The sequence below is a fragment of the Leptonychotes weddellii genome, chromosome 4 (assembly GCF_054177405.1).
Source record: "Leptonychotes weddellii isolate Sample4059 chromosome 4, ASM5417740v2, whole genome shotgun sequence".
Classification (NCBI taxonomy): domain Eukaryota; kingdom Metazoa; phylum Chordata; class Mammalia; order Carnivora; family Phocidae; genus Leptonychotes; species Leptonychotes weddellii.
In genome coordinates, this window is record NC_138372.1 from 140630078 (window position 1) to 140649879 (window position 19802).

At 36.2% G+C, this 19802-nt stretch overlaps 1 protein-coding gene across 30 annotated transcripts in view; it reads left to right on the forward strand.

Moving 5' to 3' along the window:
• RIMS2 (regulating synaptic membrane exocytosis 2) overlaps positions 1 to 19802 on the forward strand; it is a 577313-nt gene that overhangs the window by 165096 nt on the left and 392415 nt on the right. For all 30 annotated transcript variants that reach the window (XM_081816358.1, XM_081816367.1, XM_081816360.1 and 27 more), the window contains one exon: positions 4925 to 5235. In XM_081816358.1, the coding sequence (XP_081672484.1) occupies positions 4925 to 5235 (311 nt within the window). The remainder of the gene's footprint in view (positions 1 to 4924; positions 5236 to 19802) is intronic.

The window sequence follows — 19802 nt, forward strand, 5'->3', positions numbered from 1 at the left end:
GTATCTTTGGGGTAAATACCCAGTAGTGTAATTGCTGGACCATATGGTAGCTCTATTTTCAACTTTTTGAGGAACCTCCACACTGTGCAGAGTGGCTGCACCAGCTTGCATTCCCACCAACAGTGTAGGAGGGTTCCTCTTTCTCCGCATCCTCGCCAACATCTGTCGTTTCCTGACTTGTAAATTTTAGCCATTCTGACTGGTGTGAGGTGGTATCTCATTGAGGTTTTGATTTGGATTTCCCTGATGCTGAGCGATGTTGAGCACTTTTTCGTGTGTCTGTTGGCCATTTGGATGTCGTCTTTGGAAAAATGTGTGTTCATGTCTTCTGCCCATTCCTTGATTGGATTATTTGTTCTTTGGGTGTTGAGTTTGGTAAGTTCTTTATAGATTTCAGATACTAGCCCTTTATCTGATAGGTCATTTGCAAATATCTTCTCCCATTCTGTCGGTTGTCATTTGATTTTGTTGACTGTTTCTTTTGCTGTGCAAAAGCTTTTTATCTTGATGAAGTCCCAATAGTTCATTTTTGCTCTGGGCTCCTTTTTTGGTAGCTCCTTTATCTCCTAGGTCTTGAATGAAGAGCGTGATGGTAGTATATGAGAGGTATTTTTTTTTAAAAAGATTTTGTTTATTTATTTGACAGAGAGAGAGAGGGTACAAGCAGGGGGAGGGGCAGGCAGAAGGAGAGGGAGAAGCAGGCTCCTTGCTGAGCGGGGAGCCTGATGTGGGGCTCGATCCCAGGACCCTGGGATCATGACCTGAGCTGAAGGCACACACTTAACTGACTGAGCCACCCGGGTGCCCCATATATGAGAATTTTTTAATGGCACACATCATTGTACTTATAATCAAATAACCAGGACATAGTCATATGGCCATGGCCATCCCTAAGTACAAGGGAGATTGAGAAATGCAGCATCCTAGGGGAAAAAGAAAATAAATTTAATAGTTAGCCAGGATCTTTCAGTTTTCTAGTCATATGACAGATTAAGCTGATCAATTTATATTCTCTGACTAATATACACATTTATAAGCAGGCTGCAATGATGAGAAGTGGAGTCTAGTAAATTCTTTTATGTGTGCAGAGTTCGCTGGATCTTATGAAATTGGTCTATGGTCTAACCAATAATCCTTTGCTTCCCTGAATTACTCTATTATTTATTATCCCTATTTAAATGAAAATTACATTTTTGCAGGGCTTTAAATTCTTTTAAATTATTGTATGCACTTGACATAATTTTGTTTCTCTTTGGCTGTTCGGCTTAGCGCTTGCGTTTATTATTTATGTAATTTTTAAGAAATATTTCTATTTTTCTTAGTTTTTTTTCCCTCCCTTTCAAACCCACCAAGGTTGTTTGTAGAACAGAACATATGATAATAAGTGGCAAATTTGGGTCATTAGAGAGTATTCCATCTCTTAATATTGCTATAATACTCTGAAAAATTTGGCATATTTAGAAATGAAGGTAATAATACCTTATAATTTTGAATCCTATATGCCTTTGTATTCTCAGGGCCTTGGTGTTTTCGATATTTATGAAGATCAGCAAAGTTAATAGGCCCTAACCATGGCTATTTACAAGCATATGTATTACTAAGATATTTTTTAACAGCATTCATCGTATGATACACTTGCCGATTAACTTAACTGGTTAAAGGGTTTCATTAACAAAAGCCCTGTGATTTTGTTCCCAAATCAGTTTAATTTTGTTTCATAGACACATACCTTACCTCTGATAGACATTAATAATTTCATAACCAGTTAGTTAAAAGTCCTCTCCTACGTACACGTGCGTATGTGTTTGTGAGACGGAGTTCAGTATCCTCAGTTCAGAAGTTACATTGCTGTGTGTGTGAGGGACTTTGAGTGGAAGCGTCAGTCTCTGTACTACTTCAAGTGAGTGGATTTGTTTCCTGAGCTTTAAAGATGAACAAGCTTTTAATCCAGGAATGAGCAGAGATAGTAAAAGAAGAAAAGGAAAGTGAATTGGGTGTTAGGATATGAGGATCCTAAGAGCTGGCAGTTCAGGGGGGAGCATAGAGTCTAGTCAGAAAAGTAAGCAGCCAACGTGGGTATCCCGGAGAGTATGGGGAGAGAATACTGAGAGAGTCGTTAACAGGAATCATACAGCATCCTTCAAGCCTTCTACTCATTTATCTTATATTAGTAGCCCCTGGGTGTTAACAGGTGAGGAAAATGAAGCGCATCGTTCTTCCAAGTCTTGTTCTCATTTTGGGCTACACAGAAATGTTACTGTTACCATTTGTACGATGACTAGTTCACGCTGAGGTAAATGGGTGAGGCTACGCACAGCCCTCTGTAGTCACTGAGGAGCATACATGTAACCCATTCCTCATATCAAGTTGGGAATCTCTGCTTCAACCAGTGGTTCTCTAACTTTACCCGGCATCAGAATCACCTATAGCATTTGGCCAAAAAGTCACAGATTTCTGGGTCCTGCCCCAGAAATTCTGATTCAGTAGGTCTGGAATGGGGCCTGAGAATTTGCACTTTAAAAAAAAAAAAAAGATTTTATCTATCCTCTTGACAGAGAGAGAGGGAACACAAGCAGGGGGAGCTGCAGAGGGAGAGGGAGAAGCAGGCTTCTTGCTGAGCAGGGAGCCCAATGTGGGCTTGATCCTAGGACCCTGGGATCATGACCTGAGCCGAAGGCAGACGCCTAACGACTGAGCCACCCAGGCGCCCCGAGAATCTGCACTTCTAACAAGTTCCCAGGTGATATGGATGCCATTGTCCCAGGGATAGTCTCTGAGAATCTCTGCTCCAGAAGAACTTAAGTAACTTGCTTACTTTGTCGCAAATAATGAAGCAGCAGTAGGTTGTTTCTGCAGATGATTGTGATTGGATGCTTGTCTGTCTCACCAACTCACTTCTGTTTTATTGTCAGTTACCAGGCACAAAGGGTATTATTTTTCAGTACTCTGACTTATTCTAAATGGATTCATATCATGAAATCATATAGCTTATATTATCACTATAACATGAATAGTAATCTGTTTAAAATAAGACAGAAAGGTTGAAATTCAAACTTTATTTTATAAACATTATTTTGTGGTTCTATATTTAGTTTACCTTTCACATTTAAGAGAAATCTGCAGTACCAATATTTGTCACAAGATGGCATCAAAAGGCTGAAGATTTTGGGTGAAACTTCATTTTTGAGAGTTGGATGTATTTCATGAGTATTCAAACCAAAAGAAATTTGTACCATGAGGTATTTTTTTTTAATATGGGTGATTTTTGGTATTTTCATATCAGAAATACTTTCTTATTTACTTATAAAAATAAAATAGGCACATATATTGACATTATTGATGACTAATTCTTTTAGAAATCAGTGAAACATAAATCTTAGTGTAATAGTATCCAATATCTTATCATCTTTCCCCAAGAAGGATTTCAAAAGAATTCAAGTTAGTAAGCATTTAAAGGTCTTACTGTCCTGTGATTGATAATGTCCCTTTATGCAAATAGACGATGTAAACCCTGTCCCCAATGAGCTTTGAATTTAGTTGGGGGGGCAAAAGAAATGTATATACAGTTCAAAGAGATAACAAAATAATAAAAATGATTAAGTGCAATGTAGTACGATATGGATTATACAAACATTATGAAGGAGAATGAGGCCAATTAAGCAAAAATTTTAAATGGCATTTTACAAAAAATCTTTGTATCCGTTGAAAACATCATAATGAATCTTCCTTTTACTGCGATTATCTATCTATTATTATTATAACTTATTTAAACTATAAAGAAGTGTTTAGCAATCTTGAGAGCTGTGTAAGTTTCAGTATTTGACATAAACGTCAGAAAACACTCGAAATATGAACTCACCTTTTATTTCATGAATATATAATTTTATTTTTTCTGATTAATTGAAAAAAGATTTCTTAGAAGAAGGTGAAGGTTTTGTGGTCACAAAGATAGTAGTTAAAATACTCTTAGATTCCTGGAGTCTGAAAAACATATCTATTAAAAAATCAAGTGTAGAATGGTGGCTACCAGGGGTGGGGGGTGGGCAGAAAGGGGATTTGCTGTTTAAGGAGTATAGTTTGAGTTTTGCAAAATGAACAAGTTTTGAAGATATGTTTCACTGCTCTGTGAATATACTTAGCACCATCAAACTGTGTACTTAAAAATGGTTAAAGTGGTAAATTTTTTTACCACAAAAAGGAAAAAAAACAAGTATTCTTTATAAATTATGAGCAATTAATAGGTTTATATTGAGGATCAACAGTGTTCCTAGCTTTATTTTAGCCATTAAGAGCTACTTAAAAGAAATAAATACCCCTTCAAGAAGCTTATAATATAATTAATTGGTGATAGAAGATTAACCTAATTATTAGTAGGTCATCTACTAGAAGTCTAAATATAGCAAGCATTGTGCTGGACATTTTATATAAGTTATTTCCAATCTTTAGTTCTCAAAACAATATAGGAAAAAATAGTACTATCATCCCAGTTTCCCTATTTTATCACTAAGGAAACTGTTTTATAGATATGAAGGTTCAGCACCTTGTTCAAGTTTGCACAGTTTCTAATCTTGGAGTTGGTGTTTTAACCTAAGTCTGTCTAGCCTCAAAATCCATTTTCCCTATACTACACCATGCTCCTAATTTAAATAAAAAGTAATTAAAGAATACATATAAACAACCAGTAATTTGGGACTCTAGTTTGGTATTTCTGCTGTTGGTTAACATTGCCTGTTTTATTATAATTATGGTGACAAAATTAAAAGATACGTGCTATAATAAATGGTAGCAGTTAATTGGGATTGTATTTTAACTTCAGAAAGGATAACCATAGGATTTTTTGTTGTTGGTTTGAACTGCCTTCTCTTTTGATTTGTGTTTAACTTTTGGAGACACTAATTTTTCTTCCCTATGTCTTCGTGTGCAGGTTATGTGGGTATGTAATTTGTGCCGAAAACAACAAGAAATCCTCACTAAATCAGGAGCATGGTTTTATAATAGTGGATCTAATACACCACAGCAACCTGATCAGAAGGCTCTCCAAGGACTGCGGAATGAGGAGGCGCCTCAGGAGAAGAAAGCAAAAGTGCATGAGCAGGCCCAGTTCCAAGGACCCTCAGGTGACTTATCTGTACCTGCAGTGGAGAAAAGTCGCTCTCATGGGCTCACAAGACAGGATTCTATTAAAAATGGGTCAGGAGTGAAGCACCAAATTGCCAGTGACATAGCTTCAGACAGGTAAACATTTTGTTTAATCTTTAGGTAAACATTATTTTTAACCTTCATTCCAAACAGAAATAAAAATATATGAAATGTTTAGGCAACAAGTTGTCTAAATGTAATGTCAATGTCCATGTGTTATATATAAATGCCGGAAGTGATGTTCAGGACTTGAGCTTTTAGAAGTTTGAACAATCTTAGGTTTATTCTGATTTTCCAGAATGAAGAAATGAAATAAAACAGGGGATTTAGATAGAAGGCTATTGGCATAGGAAAGACAGACTGGGATAAGAGCCATGGGAATGAAGAAGAGATGCTTTTAAGACATTTTAGAGAGGTTGCATTGAAGGAACTAGCCAGAAGTGGGAGGTAAGAGAATGGGAAAAGTTACTGAGGTCTCTAAAAGTTCCACCTTGGCCTGAAGGATGAGGTAGTTTTCCAGGCAGGTAGATCCCGATGAAAGGATTTCACGAGTTTGCTGTTATCTGTGGGCTAACTCTGTTACTACTATTTGGGATCAATTCTATGGGCTTCTTTGTGTTAAAAATGTTAGACTTTTACAAATAGTATTTATGGTTCTATGTTTCCTGCCTTTGGAAGGGGAGAATGAAACATTTTCATGGGAAGATTATTTTTCTATACCACATTCCTATTTGAATTGCAAATTAAAAAAAAATCTGTTTTATACTATTTCTGTCACCCAGAAGTGGCCAATAAATTTCTGTGTGAATAAGTCCAAAGTCATGCATTTGTGGAAAATCAAACCTAAAATTATACTAATAGGATGGTGGGTTCTGAGCATTCATTTATCACAGGTAAGATAATTGGAAGTCACTTTATACAGTGCCTAAAGTGTCACCCCGATGTATTGCTATGTCTTAGGAGAATAATAAAATGATGACTTCACCAGTTCTTTTGAAAACTAGCAAAAGTTAAACAATGTAATCCTATCTTTGGGCAAAACAGTGGTGGTTTCATGGCTGAAATACATGTCTCAGTGTAAAATCTCAGGAACCCAAGAATTTTAAGTTTAGAGGACCATCTTCGATTGAGGTCCACCTTAAGCAGACAAAATAGTTTATTTGGAGGGCGGTCCCAGGCACCACCTATAGGGGAGTGAGTAATGATCCAGTTAAGAGAGAAAAACACAATAGTAGGCATATTCAAGAGCAGGTTACCTCTTTTGGCCAATGTGTCTCAATTTTACTGAGACTTCTGGGAGACAGGGTACAATGGCCTCAGAGTTATCCTACCTAATGGGCAAGGAGATTGGGGTATTTATCCCTATCTCTCCTTTGTTATTGGTCTGGGGTTGTTCCGGAGGGTGTTAACTCTTTGGAACTCACTGGCCAAGCATGTTCTTGTGGCCAGAGAAAGCACTCAGGCAGAGTATTACAAATATGGTAAGGAGACAGTGCTGTGTAGGGACTGGTAAATGATGAGGCAGTGTGAGTGGGGAGGACTTTAGAAATCAATAAAGCCTGTAAAATGGCAACCACAGTGGTCACGGTATATGAATTTGGGTGAAAAAATAGATGATAACCAGTGGAGGTAGGATTTTCAATGAATGAATGACTAAGTAAAATGGATAATGGGAACATAGATGCATTCTGCAAAAACTAGATAGATACATGAGATAGTTTCCTTTGGAGTTTAGAAAGATGGTTTAGGAAGAATAAAAGGAAATACTAAAACACTGGATCATGTAATAGATTATGAAGTTTGGGGATGCATTTCATCAGGAAGTTGTGGATGTTAAAAATAAATCCAACAAGTTTATGAATGATTAATTCATCTTTGTAAGGAAGCTAGATTCATCTCTCTAATCTTTGAAGACAGCGGTGATGAGAACAAATATATCTCTTTCAGTATTATCTCTCAACTCTTCTGTTGACAAAGGATTAGCCTGGATGAACAGTAGAATCTGATCCATTGTGGGGAAGCAAGATATAGTAGTTCTTTTTTTTTTTTTCCCCTTCTCTTTTACCTGGTGACTTTGGCTGCCATTACTAGTAAGTGTGTACCTTAATGACTCAAAGTATTCTGTAAGTATATCCTTCCTTTCTGAAGCTCATATAAGTCAAACCAGTAGCTCCTTTTGTGTATAAGAATTACTCTAGTGGGCACCTGGGTGGCTCAGTTGGTTAAGCGACTGCCTTCGGCTCAGGTCATGATCCTGGAGTCCCGGGATCGAGTCCCGCATCAGGCTCCCTGCTCGGCAGGGAGCCTGCTTCTGCCTCTGACCCTCCCCCCTCTCATGTGTGCTCTCTCTCTCTCGTTCTCTCTGTCTCAAATAAAAAAAAAAAAAAAAAAAGAATTACTCTAGTCAGGAAAGAAGAGTGTTTTAGATTTAGTAGTTATGCCTAGAAAATGGAATTGGTTATAATTTGTAAAAGCTTTTATTTGAAAAATACTTTCTCTTCAAGAATAATTCAATTCCCCTTATCATAAGCAAAAACAGAGTGTTTATTATTTTTAAATGTAGATTCTGTAGCAATTTGTCATGTGTGCATCTATGAACCCACGGAATTCTTTCTCCTAGAGCATGCGGTCAGCAAACTGTGCCTCCAGGCCACATCTGGCTTGCCTCCTGTGTTTTGTAAATAAAGATTTCCTGGAACACCCCATACTATTCATTTACTTAGTGTTTCCTGGCTATTTTCAGCTACAACTCCAGGGTTGGGACTATATGGCTCTCATAGCCTAAAATATTTACTCTCTGACCCTTTGCAGAAAATGTTGGCCAACTCCTACCCTAGAGAGTAGTTAGTTCTCTTGTTCTGTTGATAGGTCTGCTTTCTTTGCCCATTTTTTGTTACTGTTTAAATCATTTCAGTTAAGCCTGTTTTCTTGTAGATATACCACATCTTCTTTATCCATTCATCTATGGATGGACATCTGGGCTCTTTCCATATTTTAGGCCTGTTTTCTTGTTCTGCTTTCTCCCTGTCCCTCTCCCGGGCTCTCCCTCCCTCTTTCCTTCCTTTTTTTCTCTGGGTCCCCTGTCTCTCTCTATTTCTCTTTTTCTCTCCGCATCGCTCTCCTTCCTTACCAGAATGGATCTTCTAGCAGTTTGAGCTAGACAGTGAAATGGAGCTACTGATAAGGAATATAACTTCGGCTTAAAGTATTATTAGTAATTTGTTTCCTCAGTATCATTCAGAAACTGGTGCCCTCAAAAAGAGAAGCTTTGGCTCAATTAATTTAAATCTCTATAGATCTTAGAATTGTGTTTGACAGATACAAAAGTATTTTACATTTTCTTCTTTTAAGGAGTTTTGGTTTAATCTTTAACTACAGGAGCTTTGACCTGTTTTATGACTTTTTTCTTCCCTCACAGGTTTTGGACGCTTTATATTTATTGAGTGAATGAATATCAATTGGCCCTAGATCTTGGCTTTGAGTTAATGAATATTTACCTAATTAGTTTATTCATAACAATGGCATATGTTTATCATCAATTTAGATGCAAAATATTGTTAGAAGTTTTCAAATATGTTTTTTATTTCAGAATGAATTTTGAAATCACCATTTTTAAAAAATTATGTGCAGTTTGCTTACCCTTTGTTATGTCCCTCAGGAATGCCCAGTGGCTTCCCAGCCTTTAATTTACACTCATATAATGTGGTGACCTTGTTAAAATATAGATTTGAATTCTGTACTTCTGAAGTAGGACTTGATAATCTGTATTTTCACAAGCTTCCAAGTGATACCAGTACTTCTCGTGCAGGCCAGTAGTGAGGCAGCAGGGCATCTAAGAAGATCTTCGGGAGGGAAACACCACTGGCCTTTAATAGCTTAATGGCGGTTGTCCTCTGTAGCTCTACCACCAAGAGGCATACCGCTCAGTGCACATGTAAGGTTCTTAGAAGCGACGTAATCGTTCATTTGAATATACTGTTCTGACATGTTTATTGAATGGAGGACAAAGGTGGAAACCAGCTAGCTACCTGGTGGCAGATTGACTACATTCATGTAGCTGCAAGCACCTAACTCCTTTATTATGATGTTGTGGCTGAGCATTTACTTATTTAAATATGTTCTATTTTTTATAAATTACTTACTTCCCTATTATTATACAGTAAGGAATATATATATCTTAAAAGTTATATATATATTATATATAATAATAATAAAATAAAATAAAATAAAAATATAATAATAATATAATATTCCTTATATATATAATATATATTATATTCTCATATATAATATTCTCTCTCTCTCTCTTTATTTCTCCTTTGCTCATTTGTTTTGTTTCTTAAGTTCCACATGAGTGAAATTATATAGTATTTGTCTTTCTCTAACTTATTTCTCTTAGCATATAACTATATATATATAGTTAGGACATTTTACCTCTGGATTCATTTTCAAAGGAGTAAAGGGGATGTTACAGAATATTTATTTTACAGAGAGGCCTTGGGTTGGAGGAGGGATGTGAACCGCTGGGTTAAGGAATCTAAGGTGGGATCTAGAGGAGGGTGGGTGAAATAACCATGTAAAAACTAAATTTTCGGGACACCTGGGTGGCCTGGTTGGTTAAGTGTCTGCCTTTGGCTCAGGTCATGATCCCAGGCCCTGGGATCGAGCCCCACATCAGGCTCCCTGCTCAGCGGGGAGCCTGCTTCTCCCTCTCCCTCTGCTGCTCCCCCTGCTTGTGCTCTCTCTCTCTGTCAAATAAATAAATAAAATCTTTAAAAAGAATAAAAACTATATTTTGTTAAGAAAATAAAACTAAATAAAAACTAAAATAAATTTGTCTTACAACATTTAGTTGATATTTTATACACTTGAAATTATTTAAAAGTTGGATGCTTCATAATTTTCATAGTTGAAAAGTAGTTAAAATTTAGGAAACAGTTAAATTTTTTTCTTTTATGTATAATTTTAGTATTTATTTAGCACTTCCTAGGACATTGGGAGAAGTTAAAAAGTAGGAAATATTATGGCTAATTTGTTTGGTGAAGGGATGAAAACTGGAAATCAGAAGGCATAGTTACTGTTCTTACTTCTTCTCTTTACTATTATCATTTGTAGATGTATACCTTTTCTTTGTGTCTCCATTGTCTCATCTCTGAAATAAGAAAGGCAGTCTGCAAGATCTGAAAAAGACTTCCAGTTGTAAAATTCTTTGCTTTGTTGTATTTTAAGGTCTCTGCCATGGTATAAACTTGGAAGTATTCTCTTCCATTATTTTTTTCTTTCCTATAACTGGTAGTCTTGTGTTCAATTAATAGAGGGTTATCTTCCATATTGTAACAACTCATTGTTATAATCCACTTATTCAACAGACATTTATCAAATTTCAGTTAGATATTATCTGTTACTACATGTCTCAGATAATTTCACCATGATTCATATATAAAACTGAAGGTATCTGACATGTTAGATTAAATCTCCAATAAGGACATTTTGACTCTGATCTTGTAATTATATTACTATGTAATATTTCTTACTCTATTTTCCCTACTTCTTTATTCTATTACAAAACAAAAATTAAGAAGTAATAGGAAAAAGTAACAGAGTTAACTGCTTCTAATGGACTATGAAGAATTTTAAGAAACATAACGCAAATAATATTTCATAGGCATCCCAGATTCTTAAGTATTTGTTTCTACATTTTACTGCTTAAATAATGACACTTAATGGAAGTACTGAGAAACTTTATTATCATTTTTTCTGGAATTTTAATTAGGTGAGAGTGGAAAACTAAAAAAAATGTCATGACTCAATTACATTTCAGTGCATTCTGTTAGATGGTGAGCATGCTACCAGGTGTAATTGATGACAAGAGAGTAATAAAAATATAAGGTTATTATCTTGGATAAAAATGTAAAGTTTTAAGGCAAATAAAATATAATGAAAATTTAGTAGTTTGGTAATCACCATAATTTCCTTATGTCTGATACTTATAACCTACCACCTACTTTTGTGACATTTCATTAAATAATTAATTAAAAAGTTTGATTCAAATTTCAGTTAGTTAACATACAGTGTATTATTAGTTTCAGGTGTACCATGTAGTGATTCCCTACAACACCTGGTGCTCATCACAGCCAGCACCCTCCTTAATCCCCATCACCTATTTACTCATCCCCCCACCCACTTTCCCTCTGGTAAGCATCGGTTTGTTCTCTATAGTTAAGAGTCTCTTTCTTGGTTTGTCTCTCTCTCTCTCTCCTTCTCTCTCTCCTTCTCTCTCTCATTTCTCCTTTGCTCATTTGTTTTGTTGCTTAAGTTCCACATATGAGTGAAATTATATAGTATTTGTCTTTCTCTAACTTATTTCTCTTAGCATAATACTCTCTAGCTCCATCCATGTTGTTGCAAATGGCAAGATTTCATTCTTTTTTCTGGCTGAGTAATATTCCACTCTGTGTGTGTGTGTACCATAACTTCATTATGCATTCTTCAGTCGATGGACACTTGGGCTGTTTCCATAATTTGGCTACTGTAGATAATGCTGCTATAAACATTGGGGTGCATGTATCCTTTTGAATTACTCTTTCTGTGTTCTTTGGTATAAGACCTAGTAGTGCTATTGCTGGGTCATAGGAGAGTTCTATTTTTAACTTTTTCAGGAAACTCCATACTGTTTTCCAGAGTGGCTGCACCAGTTTGCATTCCCACTAAGAGTGTAAGAGGGTTCCCCTTTCTCCACTTCCTTGCCAACACCTATTGTTTCTTGTGTTGTTGATTTTTGCCATTCTGATCGGTATGGGTGATATCGCATTGTAGTTTTGATTTGTACTTCCCTGATGATGAGTGATGTTGAGCATATTTTCATGTCTGTTGACCATCCATATGTTTTCTTTGGAAAGGTATCCATTCATGTTTTCTGCCCATTTTTAATTGGATTATTTTTAGGGGGGGTATGGAGTTTTATAAGTTCTTCATATGTTTTGGATACTAACCCTTTATCAGATATGTCATTTGCAAATATCTTCTCCCATTCCGTAGGTTGCCTTTTAGTTTCATTGATTGTTTCCTTTGCTGTGTAACATTTGATTAAAGTAAAAGCAATAGTTAAAATACACGCTTAAGACTTTTGCTTCCAGTATAGATGGAGTAATAGGGCCTAGATTTACCCTTCAGCCAGAGATATCTGAAAAAATAGACAATATATTTGGAACAGTGGTTTTTTTGGAAATTGGGCACTAGGCAACAAAGGAGAGTAATACCTGAGAGATGGAAAATGAACAAAGTGAGCCCCATGATTGCCCTAACATCCTGCTTTGAGAGCGTTTATAAGCTATTCCACAGGGAGAAGAGTATAGGCAGAGCCTAGATGTCTTCCTGTGTTGAGGAGACAGTTCTGAGGGCTTGGGGAGACCAAGGCAGCTGTAGTTTGCTAGACAGAGTACCAGAGAGGAGACAGATGAACATAAAGATACCCTGGAGATCTGAAGAGGGTTCTTTTTGTGTATTCAGTGGACTAACGATTGGCACATGTGTGTGAAGAAACTATTTGTGGCCAGGGAAAGAATCACTCAAAATGATTAGAGGGAACACTGGCCTGCATTCACATAGGACCAAGAATAATGTCTGTTCCCAGCAGACAGACTACAAACCCTCAAGATTCCTGGAATATTGCGTAGAGTATTTTAGAAAGTTTTATCTCAGCAATGGGGAATAATTAATGCTAAAATGAGCACTACTGTGGGACAGAATAGCAAATCATAAAAGCAAAACCTGAAAAGATCAGGCTGTTTCCAAGTAATTTAACTGCCCCCCAGAAGTTCAAGAAGATTTATAGGAATACAAAAATATTCAGTACCCTACAAGATAAAATTCACAGTGTTTGACATCCAATCAAAGATAACCAGGTACAAAATAGCAGGAAAACTCAATCAATAATGGGACAGTAAAACTAGACACTGGACGTCAACCCAGAAGTGATACAGATATTAGAACTAGCAGGCAAGAACTTAAAAATAGTTATTATAATTGTATCCCATACAATTTAAAAAAGTAGAAATAAGTAACATAGAAAAATAAAATCAAATTAAACTTGTAAAGATGAGAATTAAAATATACTTAATGGGGATAATGGAAGATTAGGTACCAAGGAAGAAAGGATTAGTGAATTGAAGACCAACAGAAATGATGCAAAATGAAATACAGGATAAAAAATGAATAAATAATTTAAAAAGTGAAAGACCATCATTAGTTATGGAATAGTATCAAGTATTTAATATACATGTAACTGGGTGGTCCTTGAAGGAGAGGAGAGCATGAAGAGCACTAAGAAAAATTTGAAGGAATAGTGGTCAAATTTTTTTTCTTTCTCCAAATTTTTATTTAAATTCCAATTATTTAACATACAGTGTAATATTAATTTCAGGTGTAGAATTTAGTGATTCATCACTTACATACAATTCCCAGTGCTCATCGCAACAAGTGCACTCCTTAATCCCCATCACCTATTTAACCCCTCTCCACACCCCCTCCCCACTGGTAACTATCAGTTAAACACATTTTAAATATAAAGACAAATACAGTTAAAAGTAAATGAATGGAAAAGATATATCATGCTAAAACTACTAATAAAGCCAGAAAGAAAGCTGGACTGGTTATACTAAGACCAAAGTAGATATCAGAGTAAACAATATTACCAGGAATGAAGAATGTTGCTTCATAATGAAAAAGGTCAGTTAATCAAGAGAACATAAACATTTTATTTATTTATTTTTAAAGATTTTATTTATTTATTTGAGAGAGAAAGAATGAGACAGAGAGAGAGCATGAGAGGGGGAGGGTCGGAGGAAGAAGCAGACGCCCTGCTGAGCAGGGAGCCTGATGTGAGACTCGATCCCAGGACCCTGGGATCATGACCTAAGCAGAAGGCAGTCGCTTAACCAACTGAGCCACCCAGGCACCCGAGAACACAAATTTTAAATGTTTATGTCTCTATTAACAGACCTTCAAAATATATGAAGCAAAAACTGATAAAACTGTAAGGAGAGATTAGGCAAATCCACAGTTGTAGTTGGAGATTTCGATACTCTTGTCTTAATAACTAATAGAACAAGTAGGCAGAAAATCAGCAAAGATAGAGTAGACTTGAGCAATTGTATCAAACAATCTGACCTAGCTGATCTTTATAGAACAATCCACTAAACAACAGCAGAATATTCATTCTTATTAGGTTTACACAGAACAGTTACCAGGATAGACCATATTCTAGCCATTAAACAAGCCTCATTAAATTGAAAGGAATCCAAGTAATACAAAATATATTCACTGATCACAATGGAAATAAATTAGAAACCAGTAATAGAAAGATCTATGAAAATATCTCCTAATATTTGGGAGCTAAATAATGTACTCTTAAATAACGTAATGATCAAAGAAGATTTCAAAAGAGAGTATAGAAAACATTTTTAACTAATTAAATGAATTAAAATGAAAACACAGCACAGAATTTGTAGGCTGCCACTAAAGCGGTACTCAGGGCAGAATTTATAGCGCTAGGCACCTATATTAGAAAATAGGAAAGATCTCAAAGCATTGATCTCAGCGTCCACCTTAAGAAACAGAAAAGTAAATTAAACCCAAGTAAGAAGAATAAATCAAACAATAAAAATGAGAGCAAAACTCAGTGAAAGAGAAAATAGAAATGAAGCCAAAAGCTGATTTTTTTTTTTTAAAGATTTTATTTATTTATTTGACAGAGAGAGAGACAGCGAGAGAGGGAGTACAAGCAGGGGGAGTGGGAGAGGGAGAAGCAGGCCTCCCACTGAGCAGGGAGCCCGATGCAGGGCTCGATCCCAGGACCCTGGGATTATGACCTGCGCCGAAGGCAGACGCCTAACGACTGAGCCACCCAGGTGCCCCGCCAAAAGCTGATTCTTTGAGAAGATCAATAAAATCGCTAAACCTCTAGACAGACTAATTGGGAAAAGAAAGAGAAGATAGAAATTCCCTGTATCATGAACAAGAGAGATGACATCACCATGGACTTCAATGATATTAACATGCTAAAAAAGGAGATATTTTGAAAAACGTTCTTCCTACAAAATTGACAAGTTAGATGAACTGGACAAATTCCTTGAAAGACACAAATTACCAAAGCTCGCCCAAGAAATTGATAGCTTAAATAACCTTATATGTACTAAAGAAATTGTATTTGTGGTTAAAAACCTTCCCACAAATAAAACCATGGACCTGATGGCATCACTGGTAAATTCTAACAGACTTTTTTTTTTTCTAAAGATTTTTTTTATTTATTTGACAGAGAAAGACACAGTGAGAGAGGGAACACAAGCAGGGGGAGTGGGAGAGGAAGTAGCAGGCTTCCCGCAGAGCAGGGAGCCCGATGCGGGGCTCGATCCCAGAACCCTGGGATCATGACCTGAGCCGAAGGCAGACGTTTAACGACTGAGCCACCCAGGCGCCCTAACAGACTTTTAAGGAAATAATGCCATTTCTACATAAACTCCTCCAGAAAATTAAAGAGGAGGGAATATTTCCCAACTCCTTCTCTTAGCTAACATTATCCTGATACCAAAACCAAAACCAAACTACAGATGAACATCCCTCATATATAGAGATGCAAAATTTTGAAACAAATTTAGCAGATTAAATCCATCAGGATATTAGAAGGATACTACATCATGACCAAGTGGGGTTTATCTCAGGAATGTACAGTTAGTTTAACATTTGAAAGTCATGGTAATTCACCATTTTAACAAAATAGAAACATCATATTATTTCAATAGATACAGAAAAATCATTTGACAAACTCCAACATCCATTTTTAATAAAAACTCCCAGCAAACTAGGAATAGAAAAGAACTGCCTTAACCCAATCAAATGTATTAATGGTGATTCTGCAGCTGATATCACATCTACTCTTGAAAAATGAATACTTTCCCCTTAAATCAAAAACAAAACAAGGATGCCCATTTTCACCACTTCTAATCAACACTGTAGTGGAGTTTCTAGTGAATGAAATAAGACTAAAATAAGTAAATAAAATAAAAGGCATCCAGATTGAAAAGAAATACTTTAATTCACAGAGAACATGACTGCTTTTATAAGAAAAATCAGAGGAGTCTATAAGAATGCTATCAGAACTAATAAGTGAGTTTAGCAAGGTGGCAGGATATAAAGTCAATATCAGATAACCATTTGTATTTTTTTTTAAAGATTTTATTTATTTATTTGACAGAGAGAGAGAGTGTGCGCACAAGTAGGCAGAGTGACAGGCAGAGGGAGAAGCAGACTCCCTGCTGAGCAGAGAGCCCGATGTGGGGCTCGATTCCAGGACTCTGGGATCACGACCTGAGCTGAAGGCAGACGCTTAACTGACTGAGCCACCCAGGCGCCCCACCATTTGTATTTTTAAATACTAACAAAGAACAACTTGAAAATGGAATTTAAAATAGTATTATTTATGGGGCACCTGGGTGGCTCAGTTGTTAAGCATCTGCCTTCAGCTCAGGTCATGATCCCAGGGTCCTGGGATTGAGCCCCGCATTGGGCTCCCTGCTCTGCGGGAGGCCTGCTTCTCCCTCTCCCACTCCCCCTGCTTCTGTTCCCTCTCTGGCTGTCTCTCTCTCTGTCAAATAAATAAAATCTTAAAAAAAAATAGTATTATTTATAAGAGCTTAAAAATATGAAATATATTTTCACTAGCACCAACTGATTGAAGTACTTAGATATAACTCTGACAAAATATGCACGGGATCTGTATGCTGAAAACAATGAAATGCTGATGAAAGAAGTAAAAGTTCTGAATAAATGAGATATATCGTGTTCATGGATTAAAAGACTAAATATTGTTAAGATGTCATTTCTCTCTGGTTGAATCCGTATATAAAAATAGATTCTTAAATTCATATAGAAGTGTTTGGAATAACCAAAACAGCTTTTAAAAAGAATGAAGATAGAAAACCTAACACTCCGTGATTTGAAGACATGATAAATCTACAGTAATTAAAATAGTGCAGTATTGGCATAAATAAACACAAATAGATCAATGAAATAGAATGGAGAGCCTATACATACACCCACACATATATTGACACTAATTTTTGACAAAGGTACAAAGGCAAATCAGTAAAGAAAGGATAGTCTTTTTAGCAAATGGTACTGGAACAATTGAATACCCACTAAAAAAAAAAGGAGTTTGAGGTTTACTTTTTTACCACATAAACATAACTGAAAATAGATCATAATCTAAATGTAAACCTAAAAGTATAAAACTCCTAGAGAAAATATAGGGGAAAATTATTGTGACCTTTGTTTAGGCTAAAACTATAAAGCTTTTGGGAGGAACTAGAGGAGAATATCTTCATGACTTTAGGGCAGGCAGTGTTTTCTTAGGCACAGAAAACACTAATCATGGAAAAAAATGACAAGTCAGGCTTCATCAAAATAAGAACTTCTGCTCATCAGAAGACATTCTTAGTAAAATGTATAATCAATTTGTATTTCAAGAAATTTCAAGACAAAATATTTGCAATACGTGTAGCTTAAAAAGGGATATAATGAACATTTACATTTAAATGATAAAAATAGCCCCCAAATGCAAAAAATTGGAATAAGCTCTTCACAAAAGAAAATGTATGAATGGTTAATAAACATAAGAAAAAATGTCTGGTGTCTTTAGTCATTTGTGAGATGCAAATAAAGACTGAAGATAGTTTGATGCACTCACTAGGAAGGCTACAATTTAGAACAACAAAAAGCTGGTATCACATAATATTTGTGAGGACTTAGAGCAAATTGGAATTCTAATTCTTTGCTGGTGAGAGTGTAAAACATGTGAAATGGTACGAGTGTTTTGGAAAAGTCTTTGACAGTTTCTTATAAAACTAAATACATATTGGGGTGCCTGGGTGACTCAGTCGGTTAAGCCTCCGACTCTTGGTTTTGGCTCAGGTCATGATCTCAAGGTCATGAGATTGATCCCCGCATTGGGCTTTGCGCTCAGTGGGGAGTCTGCTTGAGATTCTCTCTCTCTCCCTCTCCACCCTCCCCAACCCCCTCAAATAACTAAATAAATCTTAAAAAAAAAACAAACCCAACTAAGTATACACTTAGCCTGTGACCCAGTAAGTCTACTTCTGGGTATTAACCTAAGAAAAATGAAATCATATGTCTATAAAAATACTTATATAGTAATGTTTATATTAGCTTTATTCTTAGTAGTTCGGAAATGGAAACTTTCCATATGTCCATCAATCAGGAGAATGAATAAACAAATTGTGGTATATTCAAATAAAATGAGGGAACTATTTACATGCACAGAAACATGGATAAGTCTCAAAACTATTGTGCTGAGTAAAAGAAGCCGGACATTAAAGAGTACATATTATATGGTTCCATTTATATAAAGTTTAAAAAGAGACCAAAAAATGGGTAGAGGAAGAAATCATAACAATGTTTTCCTTGTGGGAACTTTCTGGAATGATAGTAATGTTCTGTATCTCGACAGAGATATGGATTAGTAATTGTGTATATTTGTCAATAGCTATTGCAGTGTGACACTTAAGATTTGTGTACTTTTTTTTTAAAGATTTTATTTATTTATTTGAGACAGAGAGAATGAGAGACAGAGAGCATGAGAGGGGGGAGGGTCAGAGGGAGAAGCAGACCCCCTGCCGAGCAGGGAGCCCGATGCGGGACTCCAGGATCGTGACCGGAGCCGAAGGCAGTCGCCCAACCAACTGAGCCACCTAGGCGCCCAAGATTTGTGTACTTTTTACCTGAAACCAGTATTACACTATATGTTAACAAACAAGAATTTATTTATTTATTTATTTTTAAAGATTTTATTTATTTATTTGTCAGAGAGAGAGACAGAAAACGAGCGGGGGGAGAGGCAGGCAGAGGGAGAAGCAGGCTCCCCGCCGAGCAAGAAGCCCGATGTGGGACTCGATCCCAGGTCCCTGGGATCATGACCTGAGCCGAAGGCAGCTGCTCAACCGACTGAGCCACCCAGGCGTCCCAACAAACAAGAATTTAAATAAAAATTTGAAAAAAAATGAACAATGACAAAAAAGATTTGTGTACTTTTTACTGAATGTAAGTTATTTCTCAATAAAAAAATTAAAAGAGAATTAAGTGCATAATTGATACATTAAAATTTTTTATCTTTAAAAAATTTTCCAGTTTTATTGAATACAGTTGACATGTAACATGGTATTAGTTTGTGTACAACATATTGATTTTATATATGTGTATATTGTAAAATGAGTATCAAAATAAGTTTAGTTAACATCCTTCACCTCACATAATATATTTTTTTCTTGTGATGAGAACTTTTAAGATCTATTCTTATATTTGCTACATTTTTAAGTGCCGGTTTCATTGAAATTTTTAAAGATTTTATCCATTTATTTGTCAGAAAGAGAGAGAGAGAGCACATGAGCAGGGGGAGTGGCAGGGAGAGGGAGAAGCAGATTCTCTACTGAGCAAGGAGCCCGATGCAGGACTCGATCCCAGAACCCTGGGATCATGACCTGAGCCGAAGGCAGATGCTTAACTGACTGAGCCACCCAGGCGTCCCAGTTTCATTGAAATTTTATTGGTACTAAGTGTTTAAGATTTGTTATGAATTTGGATTAGAAATAATG